Genomic DNA, 13,156 nt, shown 5'->3' with positions numbered 1-13,156 from the left:
CAGGAAAGCTCAGTGCTCTCCTCGCAGCCCAGGGTTCCAATGGTGAGAAGAGGAAAGAAACACGGATAAGGTGGGGTATACTGGCAGGGACCTGCAGGGTGACTGGGCTTTGCAGCCTGGCCATCCACGTGATGAGATCTGTTCACACGAGCTCATGCATGTCGGTCAGTTGGAACGATGTTTTTCTTCCCCCACCCACAGGGAAGGCCAGGCTGGGAATGTGCCAGGGAGACCAGAAACTTCTCTCTCTAAAGGCCATCGTAGCATCGTCCTTAAAAGAACCCTCCCGGGAGCCCACACAGCTGTCAGGGTGCAGCTGCACCTACTGAACTCTCTGGGGAGCTGGGACCTACACACACACGGCTTCCAAGGGGATCTCTGAGGACAGAGGAATGCTGGCCATGCTACACATCCAAGCTATTTTTTGGCTTACAGAAGAAACTTATTAAAATATTTTCTTTAAAATTACAAACCCATTCCAAAATCTTTGAAAAAGGGGTTTTATCTTTGTGACATACTGAGAACCTTCCAGATTCTTTTCCCACTCTTCATGGGAAGTGGCCAACTTGTGTAAAATAAACAAAATGCCTTGAACTTTTTCCCCTTTTCTTGACTTGAACATGTCGTGTAAAGCTACCGTCACATGATTTGGATCTGCTCTGCCATTTCTATAAACTCATTCACCAACACACACACACACACACACACACACACACACACACACACACACACACACACTCCCCCCACCTCCTTTAATTCTAGTAGCTGCCACCACATCAACAGTGGCATCCACTGGGCGACTTTTTCTGTCCAAGCAAAAACAAACCTATTGAAAGTAAAAGCATTGTCCATCCAGCTTAAAGGTATGGCTTGAAAGCCCTGCAAACATCAGTACTTTTTTTTTTTCATCTTTTTACCAGCTTCTAATGACTTTGTTCTTTTTTGCTCAAGGAGTAACCACAGTGGAGGTGGGACACGTATCTTTGCCTGTCAGCTACATGCCCCCCTTTTTTTTTAAAGCAATGTTTTAGAATTCTTCCTAAAAAACTAAACTCTCAGGGGATAGAAAAACACTCTAAAGACTTTTTCTGTCACTTCTTTATATAACACTGCGGGTGAATTTTTCTGGAAAAAAAGTTCTATGATGAGTCCATGTGGGAAAAACTCCATAAAACCTTTGTTTACCCTGTGCTTCATCATTAACATAAACGCTGTTTGGGATTAATGTGGCTTTAACAAGTGTTTTTCTCTGGGAGGGTAGGGAATCAAGGGTAGTTTCAGATACAGCAGTACAGCTTCTTTTCTTTTTTAAAAATAAAAGTGATATTAAACTACACACTATTACAAGATGACATTTTTAAGCCCTTAGTTCCAGGCTTAACATGGGCCTGTGACTCTTTTTCTCTGCTTCTTAAGCATTTCTTTTACACAGCCCCTGTCTGGTCCTGCAGCTCTAGGGACCCCTGAGTCCCCAGTGCAGACATCCAGCCCATAGGCACTGGGGAGGATTCTAGCACAGAGATTTTGAACCACATCACAAGATCTCTTCCTGGTTTCTGTACAACTTTTGTTTCCTGCAAAATTTTTAAAAATAAAAAGTCTACTTGTCCCCCTACACCAAGCTGTCTACTCTGTTTCATCTAAAAAGTGACTTAACAGAGGAACAATCTCACGGAATGGCACAGAGAGGACCAGAAATTCCCTCAGGTGGCCCTTGGGGTATCTTCAGGAGATAAAATGACTTAAAAAAATATATATATATATATTTATTTATTTTATTTATTCTTGCCTGTGGCAGGTCTTAGATGCAGCACACGGGATCATTGTTGAGGCATGCAGCATCTTAATTGTGGTGCCCGGGCTTCTCTCTAGTTGTGGCGTGTGGGTTTTCTCTTCTTTAGCTGTGGCGTGCAGGCTCCAGGGAGCACGGGCTCTGTAGCTGTGGCCCGCCGGTTCCAGAGCACGTGGGCTCTGTAGATTGAGGCACACAGGCTCCAGTTGAGGCACGCGAACTCAGTAAGTAGTTGTGGCACGCCAGCTTAGTTGCCCCGCGGCATGTGGGATCTTAGTTCCCTGACCAGGGATCGAACCCATGTCCCCTGCATTGCAAGGTGGATTCTTTACCACTGGACCACCAGGGAAGTCCCCAAATCACTTTTTAGAATGCTGTTAAAATATCAAAAGGGCAAACGCAAGAGTCTCTTTGGATTCTTCAGATGCCAACAAAGCTGGACCCTGCGCCCTCTGCCTTCATGGCCGTCCTGTGGCAAACTCCAACAGGTACGGGGAGCGGGCCTGGCTAAGCGGCCACAAGTCCATCATCCAGCTGGTGCTACCAGAGCCTGTTCAAGAGCGCACTTCTCCCGTGCGTCAATAGGTGGCGCAACTGGACAACTCACCGGAACCTCAACGCGCACCCACGTGCTACCTCAAGGGTCCTCCACTTTAGAAGACGCATTGTGCAAACAAACGCCCACTCAACAATCCAAGTGGGTGCCCCTCGGAGCACGGCAGTGCCCTCCTATGGTTTTCAGAGGTGAGGTTCTATAGAAAAAGCGGTTCCAGCAAGCGGGCTTGTTCTGGATATTTTAAGCAGGGTTGACTCCGTGCTGTTTGGGATGAGTAAATTATATGTGATTCTTCATTCAGTTTTCACTTTGGGCTGCACTGGCCTGGTTCTGGTTTACTATACATTTTGATGCAAGAGCACAGGGCTTCCTTAGCATCTCCTAATACAGGGGGGTGAGAGCAGACCCCAGCTTTGTCCATAATGACCAAACTCCTGTAACTGCTACACACCAGGGTGGGGTTGAAAAGTCTTCTCATCAGAGTGGGATCTCTTTGTGAACTCCCTCGGTGGAGATAAGAAGGAACCTTCCCAGAGGGTCTGTGAATCAAATGTATCAGACTTTCCCTTCTGGATTCATCAGGTCCTCATGACCAACGTTCCCTCACAAGCTCCTTTGGGTCCTGCTTCTGCAGTGGGACTGACAGTGCAACAGGATGGCCACCCGGGGCTTTGCTCACACCAGCCCCTGCCCGAGAGGAGGCTGGAGTGATACTCAGTTCCTCGAGCTTTCTGTCTGCCTCCTTTCATTCACCAGCTGTTGCCTTCTCTTCAAAGTAACCTCTCCTGAACAGAACCTGGACCTACGTATCAAATAAGAAAGTTACAGGGCTTCCCTGGTGGCGCAGTGGTTGAGAGTCCGCCTGCTGATGCAGGGGACACGGGTTCGTGCCCCAGTCCGGGAAGATCCCACATGCCGCGGAGCAACTAAGCCTGTGAGCCATGGCCGCTGAGCCTGCGCGTCCGAAGCCTGTGCTCCGCAACGGGAGAGGCCACAACAGTGAGAGGCCCGCGTACCGAAAAAAAAAAAAAAAGCTACGAAAGAAGCTAGTTCTTGGCTTTTGCTTCTGGGGGCCCAAGTGCTGCAGCTTCAGGGATTTTCAAGGGCAATTTTGACCAAATGTGATTTTTGCCTTCAACACTCAGCCTCAAAAATGACACACAGCTCCACTGCAGTACCACTACCAGATAGGCTGCCATGATTTACAGGAGCCTGTTTTAGGATATTTCTCCCATTGGAAATGGTCTCCATGTGTATGAGCATTAAGTAAACTGACCTTTGCTTTCTTCTATGTTGCTTTAATCTTGCCTCTGTCTCTCCTTTAAGAATCAAGGCATCCAAGATAATTCACCTGGACTGTCCATCCAACCATCTGCTGACCTAACTATGTGACTTTAAACTCGGATCTTAATCCTTTACCACATGCAGGTTCTTCTCTACACATAAATACCTAAAATTCAGAACACTGGCAGTACGAGATTATGTCTATTTCTGATAAAAGTTCACTTTCTATAGGAATTAAAACATAAAATATATTACTGAAATAAAGTAAAACTGTAATCTAAAAATTGTTTTACATAATCCATTTTAATCATCTAAATTATTTACAAATATAACAAGGATTTATCCTTTTTAAAGACATGGGATTATAAAAATCAAATAATGACACAATAATACATTAAAATATATTAATAAATATTTTTCAGTACTCAAAATGTTTTCTCCATGAGAGAGCAGGCTCTAGACAAAAGTGCCTAATATACAAGTTTTCCCAATTTCCTCCCATAATACCAGTTGTTAAAAAAGAAAGGTTAATCACCTTCTGTCTTCAAAGGTTCTCCCTACTAAGTCTTCCCAGGCAGATGGCAGCTCCTGGAACTGTGCTGTTTGGCAAAAGGAAAAGGCAGACCAAGGCAGGGACCAGGCCGGCGAGGGTACACGTTCCAAGACAGAGGATGCCCCAGGCTTTTCCACTGAGACTTATCTGTCTACCTGTAACTCCAAGATTATGTACATAATGCCACTCAGGGCCCCTGGGATGATTTATGTAGAGTGACTGCTTCTTACATTCCTAGAATCAAAGTGGTTCTGTCATTCCCCACAGAGAAAAAAGAGCCAAATCATTGTCCGTGCCTTTCCCTCCTGCACTGAGCTTTTACCAAGTCTTACCCAGAAAACAAGCTCGAAAGAAACTTTGCCTAGGTGATCAGACCTTCCCTAAATTTCCTTCAGCAATCTATATAATTCTTTCTGGTTGCCCACTACCATTGTGACTCCTCTATAGTTTCCACTGTACGTTTGTGTGCCTCTCCTCAAAGTTGCTGGCATGGATTTGCTGCAGGTTTCAGGAAGGTGGGAAGCAATGGATACGCCTTCGTTGTGTGGTAAGGAAAGTGGTTAGGACTTAGCTCCTCATAACTGGTCCCCTTGTTCCTCCCGTCCTCAGAGAGATATTCTTAGCTGAATTGATAAGCTTTATTCCTTCTCTACAACTTCTCCAAGAGAAACCGAATGGTGCTTCTTTAAATTTACAGCATCCACCTTCTAATCCACCTGCAAGACTGCAGGGAGGGATCACCACGCTCAACACGATGCCTGCCCCGTCAGCCACAAAATCAGCAGACACAGTGTCTCCTGTACCACGGTCTGCCTTCCAGAGGGGCACCAGTGCCGAGGACACAGGGAGGTAACAGTACCGAAGGAAAAAGGGTTCCTTTTCTTAAGTGAGAAGATCCTAAATAATATGCATTTTCATTCCCTTGCAAGCTTAATCTGGCAACTCAACGGCTAAAAGTTAAAATAAGACATAAATAAACCCAGGTGCTAAATAATCCTTTTTACTTGATGATACCTCTAAAGTTTATGTCAAAGAAAAAAGAAAAGTTCCTTGGCCAGAGGTGTGTGAACTTAGCCAGGGGATGGGAGACAGCACCATGAACCTCAGCTCTCTCCTGCCCTGTACTCTATGGGGAGTGTTGTACCTATCATGAACGAAAATTATCAGTCACAAAGATGAACGTCCTCTCCTCAAATCTGGTGACCTGGGAATGTCATGAGGATGACGACATTGGGTTAATTCATCTTTTTCTGGGTCTCCCCCCTCAGCCCAAACAGCCAGGGGGTCCAGGAAGTCTGGGGTAAATAGTAAACCACGTGACCCTGTGATGCCAGGGCCCTGGGCACAAAGCTTTTCATCCCAGTGATGCCTAGGATGTGTAATTCTGCAACTTCATGGTCATATCTTTAATATTGGGGTGGAGGGAGGTGGACACAGAGATCAACCAGTGCTCTTTTCCAGATTCCTCTAGAGTTCTCTCTCTAAAAAAGTTTACTGACATCCTCTCAGGGTTTGCTGGATTAAGGAGTATTGCTAAAACACTTTAAAAACATCTACTTTGAACACACGTATAAGCTGGAAAGAAAACACATACGCCTTCACTACACTGAGGAAAGGGAAGAGGCTGATCTATGAAGTGATCTCTGAAATCCTTCTTCCCATTTTAACGCATCGTGTAGGTAACAGATCCTCTCATTCACCTTCTGAACGATCCAGCACTCATAATTGCCCCTAAAACTGCCCAACTCAGCTCAGCTCAGTTTGGAAGTCACCAGGGGACCCGAGAAGATGTCTTTTAGACATGGGGAGACAGCCAGAACAGGAAGGGGAAGCTGATGCTCGGGGTGGGTAGGGGGCAATAATCCACTTCTTTTTAGCAGCCTTTCCTGCTCCTCTTCAAGAGCCCGCCGGGCCATGCACCTCCGAGATGGGCAGGGAGCCGCACCCATTTGTTACAGAAGGAGGCATCAGACTCTATTAAAAAATGGAACCGCACAGTGGGAATGCTTTCATCATCACCCACACAGACGAGCAGAAGCTACAGACAGAGAGCCACTACGGATGGTGCTCGGGACAGAAGTGAGAATGGCCCGGAACTCTGCCTCCGGTAGAGATGCCAGGTTTACAGGAGTGATCGCGATGCCCTCACCAGACCCCTCCTCCTCCTCCTCCTCCTCGGCCGCGGGCGGCTCCTGCATCTCCTCTGGGAAAGCCTGAGGCCGGCTCGGGTAACTTCTGCTGCCTGAGACAGTCACGCGTGCTCGGGACCTCTCACCTGAGGTCTCTGGGTGCTGAACTGGCGTGGAGGTAGCTAGGCCCGGGAGGGAAATGTGGTCACCTGTGTCATCTTCTTCGAAGTCGTTAAGGCAGTACACTTCATCCAGGTCAACATCCAGTGTCCGGAAGCCCTTGGTGACCACACCAGGCCGAGGGTCCAGGATGCCCCCGAGGTGAGGCTGGGCCAACTGCTGCCAGTGGTGAAGGGTGACAGAACCTTGCAGGAGAAAGGGCAGAGGGGGCGACAGGGAAAAGAGAGGGTTAGGACGGGGGGTCTAAGCGGATTGCTGTTCACCACCCTCCAGTGTGCAGCGTGAGCCCCAGGGGGCCCTGGGTGCCCCAGGTGGACTCTGGTAGGGACACCCATTGAGCTGCCCTTGCCCCTCCTGCTGTGCAGCAGGTGCTAATCCCCTTCCATGCCCGGAAGGGGCACCAATTTAAGGACGAAAATCATTTTTTTTTTTACAAAGTAAAATTAACGCCATACCATGTGCCAAGGATGTTTGGTGACAAACTCTTTATTTTAATCAACTGATGTTAACCCCCAAATCCAACACAGAATCACATTAGAAATAGAAGAGGAAAAAATAAGCGAGGCAAGCACAGAAGAGGGGTGGGAGGGGGAATGTGCATGGATTCTATACCAAATACACACAGCTGGCAACAGGGAAGACAGCAGAGGCAGAATAAGACGATGGCAAACCAACTCTAGGACCCACAACAAGAGAAAAGCAAAAAGAAATTAAAGTAGCACACAGAGAAGTGGTGGGCACAGCCGTCACCTCCTTTGCCTAGGTTTTCTGTATTCCGCTAGCAAGCCTGACAGGCTGCAGGTTTGGGGAGAGGGAACTGGCTTAAAGAGACGTGATTTAAGAACACATAAGTCCACACAGAGGTCTGAAGCAGAGGAGCCCATATCCTGGCTGACACCAGAGCCTGGGAATCAGATGACACCAAGCAAGGTCTGTAATAACACCGGAGTGCGTCCTTGAGGACCTGGAAGGTAAAGCCGGTGCTTCCAAAGAGAGGTGTTCCAAGACCAAGTCTGCTTAGGAAACTTGGGTTAAGAAGTGTATTTACTGAGGAACTACATCTCAGACCTTTTAGCATGTTACTCTGTGCCGGGACTCTGCCCAGCCCATCTGCTAGAGCAAACTTTCTCCCCCTTAGGACACTTAATACCCCTCACACGGCCCTGGTACTGTGGGTGCCCCGCCCGTGGGCATTCTATCCCCATTCCACAGATGAAGAAGCTAGTCACACCAATAACATTCCACGCTCAACGGAGAGACTTTGAGAACAGTTCTCAGTGAACTCCCAGACACTCACTGCTGGTTTCCCGAGGGTATCCTCTGTTGGGAGGGCAGGAATCCCTCCAGACGACCAGGATGCCCTGGGGAACGTCCAAAAGGGGAACCAGGGATGCCAGGGGCCAGCAGCTCAGGAGTCAAGATGAAAGAGAAGTGAAAGGCAGGCAGGCAGGCAGTGGGGTCAGGAAGTGGTCCAGGAACTTAACTGAACTCCCCGACCCTCCGCTGTGCTCAGTGAGTGCACTGCCTCCAAAACACTGCTGGGAATAACTCCTCATGGGGCAGCCTCAGCCGAGGAGTCTTGAAAGGATTTTGCAAACGGGCAATTTCAAATCCACTTAAAAGAGAAAAAAACTGTACGCACTTAGGGGTCTCTCATGGTTTTAAGTGTCCCAAGTACGATAGCAACCTACGTAACCCAAACCTATTGAATATAACTAGAAAATATTCTAAATGCAAAAAAGAAAAGAGATGAAAGGTACATATAACGAAACAAACCTGTGCATGGGATCCTGAGTCCCAGGTGCCATGGTACCATTTTTTAAAAAGCTACCCTGTATGGAGGTGTGCCAGCAGGGCAGCTTGCTTTACATGTTATCACCTAGACTCACTCCTCAAAATCACCCTGCAAGGTTAAGTATTATTACCCACACCTCACAGACAGAGGTTCACTGACGTTATGTAACTTCCAGAGTCACTGAGTTACCGGTAGCATAGCCAGGGTTCAGTGCTAAAGGCCCAGTTCTTTCTGTAAACTCATCCTGCCTCCCTCCTCAAACCACAGGTCTGAAAACTAGCCAGGAACCTGGGCTCAGTGAGAATATAGAGGAATAAATGGCGGGCAGTGCAGCTTCCCCGTGGGCGCCCAGGGCCTGCCAGGAGATGCAAACTCTCCCAGCAGTGGGGTTTCTCCTGCCACTCCTGGGGACCTCCACGCATAATAATCCAAAATGGGCCCCCGGTTTGTGTGTTCACTGTTCACATGTCCACATTCCTGGCAACAAAACTGCACTGGGGAGAAATTTTAAACAAGGCAATACGACACCCAGCTTGGGGCGGCGCACCCAGGTCTTAGAAGGAAGATGAGAAATCCCCAGATGCAATGTGGCCATGGCCACATTGGGAAGGGGACTAAAGGGAAAGTCAACACACTGGAAAGTGAAGAACCATGTCAAGGAAGTGGCAGATCTCCTCATCCTTCTGAAGGGGGTTCTAGACGTTTACAATGCACCGGGAAAGAACTCATTGAGGCTGGAGGTCTGGGCCCGGAAAAGAGTCCCGTGGGCCTCCATTCTCCATCTGTTTAACAGGCTGCCCCATCTCTCCCCACCCCATGCATGAGTCCGAGAGAGAAATGAGGCTACAGAGAGTTGCTATTTGGAGTTAAAGAAGCTACAGAAGTACATGGAGTTTTTTGCATTCCCTGAAAATGCAGAGCAAGGAAATCTAGTGAGATTACAATGGAAAGGTTATGCTGAAAGATGCATAATACGTGCCTTTTTACCCCACGCCTCAGGCCTCCTTTACTCACGGAATAGCCAATCTTTACTGAGCACTAAGAGCCAGGCTCTCTTCTAAGACACCTACATTTACTGACTCAGTCATCAGGAGAACCCTGCCATCCTTACGTTACAGATGAGGAAACCGAGCGCAGGGAGGTAAAGTGACTTGCCAGAGGCTGCACAGCCAGGCTTTAAACCCAGGCTGTCTCCAGTGCCCAGCCTCTTGACCATAAACACCACCTCTCAGATAGCTCTGAAGAGGCCTCACATAATGTGAGCCTCAGAAATCAGGTCAATAACACACGTGAATGGTGTTCTAATTCTCAGTGTTTTCTATTCTACGAAAGTGACTGTTGGTGAAAACCTCTGCAAACTTGACTGTCATGTGAGTTATGCCGTGCAGGGGGCTCATGGACCATCTCCACTCCTGACTCGTTCTGAGGCCCGAGCAAACGTGGTGCTCCAGGCGTGGCAGTGGATGAGAGGTGGAGTGTGAGGAGTTCTGCCTTATTCAGAGCCTTTGTTGTCTCTTTCCTATCCCGTTTCCCCAGCTCCCCCCCACCTCCCTTGCCCACCCCTCCTGGCCTCCTTTATTTGTCAAGCACAAAGCAGGAGGATCACTGTACTATTAGCTACCTCCCATTACCATCACCTTCTCCCACCCACATGAGAATGAAGCTGGGGTCAGGCAGGCAAAAAGGGGAACCCTCATGTTCCTAATAGGCACCAAGATGGTCTATGGAGCAGGGCGTGGACAGCGCAGAAACGTAATTACGGTCACTGCCCCTTTCCTTCTGTCTGCTTTATTTGCTCTAACTAAAAGGTTTTCATGTCACCAAAGGAGAAAAAACTAAATCCATTTATGTCAGCAGAGCACCTAGGGCTTAAAAGTTAGAACTAAACCTGCTGGATAATGTACAGATTGGAAGTGTATGCTTTTCCCTAATTACATATTAACTTGTTTATATTTGGAAATACTATCTGGTTATAGTAAATCAGAAAGGAAGAGCAAAAGAGAGGGGAAAAATACTGCCTGATTCATCTTTTTAATGCCGATATATCTCTTTCCAGTTTGAGTATCTTGTTTGTCCTTTACCTGCTTAAAACGTGTAAGATAAGGTGAAGAGACAAGAGTGCTACCATTCTTAAACACCTAGCCCAGTTATTTTGGCTGACACCAATGAGCAGATAGCAAGATTAATTAAATAGGTAAGGGAGACACAGATGGACGACACAGATTGGCTATCTGCTATGATCCCAGCCAATATTCTCCAGGGGCCTCACCACAGGTACATTTACCTGGGCCACTGGAGAGCATGGGAATCCTATCAGCTTCTCGGTGGCAGTGGAAAAGGATGTAAGAACATTGGCCCCAGCAAAATGCTGGTCCAGGTCTCAACACTGGTAAGGCTAGCCCTTATAGCTGAGCTACTGGAATAGGGGCAAGTTTAAGGAGCCTACAAGTTAATAAGCACCTATCAGATGCTGGGCACAATAAAAACACATCACATTTATTCCTTGCCACAATCTGTGTGGCAGATGTGAGCCCTATTTCGCAATAAGGGAAACAGGGCTCAAAAAGGTAAAGTAACTTATCCAACACCACAATTAGAGCTGTAATGAACCCAGCATCAGGCAGACTTCCATGTCAGCACTTCACCATATCAAATTAAACATGGTAACACAGAAGTAATTGTAGAGGAGAGGAAGAAAAAAAATATTGGTTGTATTTTAAACAGCTAAGAAGTCAGAGGACTACAAAATGGAGCCAGAGGGATAGATCTCTATCATGAGGATACTTTACAGCCCAAAGTGATAAGACATGACTTTTTAATGGTAGTGATATGGGTTCCTGGTGAGCAGGGTACTATAGTTGAAATTTATCTTGCAAATCTAATGGGATTTCCTCTTATTCTATTAATTTATCACAAAACTACTGCTATCTACGTCACAAGGTTAAAAAAGAAAAAGATGAACTGGTCAAAATAACTTAAAAAAAATCTCTTCCTATAATATGCTTGGAAAATGAATCCAAAAACATATTCTTAGATGATCTAATGAAACACAAAGTAAAATATAGTAAGCAGACAAGATAGAGATGATAAATTCCAATGACCTTTGAGAGACAAAGGAGAAAAAAGAAAAGAAAGGCAAAAAGTAAAATTGCAGAAATGGAAGATTTTATTGAAAGAAAAACAGACATAATTATGGATCAGAAAACAATCACCAAGCTTACAACTGAATAAACAGTTAAAAAAAAGATGAGCCATCCCTCTTCTGAAATCTAAGAAGGACCTAAATTATACAATTAAAAAGTAATTATGAAAAAAGAATGTTCGCCCACCCTCTTCCTTCCTTTGGAGAATTATGGCACCCAGCATTTCTTGGGCCTTTAACAAGTACAACCTCATCTTACAGCATGCATCCTAACAGGGGTGATACTGCCCCCCAGGGTTGAAAACTGGTTCTTCTGGGGTGAATAACTGTACTCTCTTTAGGCACAGATACACATATAACAAATATATCTATGGCATTAACTTTTCTGGGGGGAAGGGATTGGGAATTAATGGCTAAAATGGATTCTTAAAGAGGGTAATAAAAATAAGTTGAGAAATACGGCCTTACAGAAATTCTGATTTGGCTTTGCATTAGATACATAGTAGAATTCTGAAATACCTTCTCAAACTCTCATGGGTTTCCAAACTAAAGGAGGAAAAAAAAAAAGAAAATTACAAGCACTTAGTGGCTCTCAGCAGGGTAGTGGTAGGTAAGGGGAACACATGTTACAATGCCTAAGGCAAATAGAAGGAAAAAAGGGGAGTTTTTCCATGAGGTTAATCATCTAGGATGTCCCTGACACTAGAAACTTAATTGCCCCTGGAAAAGGTAGGCTTAAGGAGGGACAGGACTCACTCGCCTCCACAGCCACCCCCTTCCCGGCCCCCAAATTGTGAAGGTCTAGAAGCCTTGCTCAGAACACACTGCATCTGAGGAAAGCCACACCCTCTTTATTTGAAGACCAAAGCAGAACATGTGAGTCAACAAATAGCAAACCGCTTTCACCTTGAAAAAAACAACTTACAGCGTTTGCTTTGCACACCCCGTCCCTGACCCCAAATTTTCTGAGAAGTCAAAGCATCAATTGGCTACACTTCTCACACCCCCAGGCATGTCCTGATTAACTTCTGAGGATGTTAGGAGCGCCTCTACCTCCCCAAAAGATTTGTACTTCTAAGGTTCTAAATGCAAGAGAAAGAGAACTAGGAAACCAGCGCCAACACGTTTTCTTTTCTTTGGCTGAGTTGGAGGTTAGTCTGGGCTGCCTGTGTGTGCATTTCCAAACCTGCACCGGGAGAGGTGGAGGCCTGGGCACTCAGAGGAACTCAAACCAGCAGCGCGGGTGGCTATCTCGGAAGAAAAAGGAGTAGGCGTTACAGAGGTTGCCAGCTTTCCGGTGGTGGATCAGGGACCACAGGGAGTCGCTGAGGAGGACAGAGAGGGGCCGAGGCCCCTTGTGATCACCTTCCAGCGGCTTGACGATCTGCAGCTTCTCGGGCAGGTAGGAGCGGCTGCTGAACGACATGCCAGAGAAGCCGGTGAACTCCGAGAACCGCGAGTGCGTGCCCAGGGACATGATGCTCTCAGTGGGCGTCAGGGAGCCGCTGAGCAGCTCGCCCTTCTCCGCCAGCTCCCTGAGCTTCCGCTCCTGTTCCTCCTCGAAGAACCTCCTCTCCGAGAGGTAGTTCTCCCGGCGGAGGGACAGGCGCCGCAGCGCCGTTTCCAGGTCGTGGGAGCCCGGGGTGCCCGGCGTGCCCGGCTTCTTACTCCGCTCCTCGTTTCTGGAAGGAGGGGAAAAGGGGGTGAGCGCGGAGCACCCAGCAG

The 13,156-nt window shown here is 47.1% G+C and overlaps 1 protein-coding gene across 11 annotated transcripts in view; it reads right to left on the bottom strand.

Annotated features, from left to right (window-relative positions):
• TRAK1 (trafficking kinesin protein 1) overlaps window positions 1-13,156 on the bottom strand; it is a 157,268-nt gene that overhangs the window by 9,648 nt on the left and 134,464 nt on the right. For 5 of the 11 annotated variants that reach the window (XM_067005597.1, XM_067005596.1, XM_067044576.1 and 2 more), the window contains 2 exons: window positions 12,797-13,113; window positions 6,335-6,679 (listed from right to left, as the gene is read on the bottom strand). In XM_067005597.1, the coding sequence (XP_066861698.1) occupies window positions 6,335-6,679; window positions 12,797-13,113 (662 nt within the window). The remainder of the gene's footprint in view (window positions 1-6,334; window positions 6,680-12,796; window positions 13,114-13,156) is intronic. The other 6 variants (XM_067005602.1, XM_067005601.1, XM_067005600.1 and 3 more) reach the window with 2 other exon arrangements.

Source organism: Kogia breviceps, chromosome 10 (assembly GCF_026419965.1).
Source record: "Kogia breviceps isolate mKogBre1 chromosome 10, mKogBre1 haplotype 1, whole genome shotgun sequence".
NCBI lineage: Eukaryota > Metazoa > Chordata > Mammalia > Artiodactyla > Physeteridae > Kogia > Kogia breviceps.
This window is presented reverse-complemented; position numbering and strand designations above follow the sequence as displayed.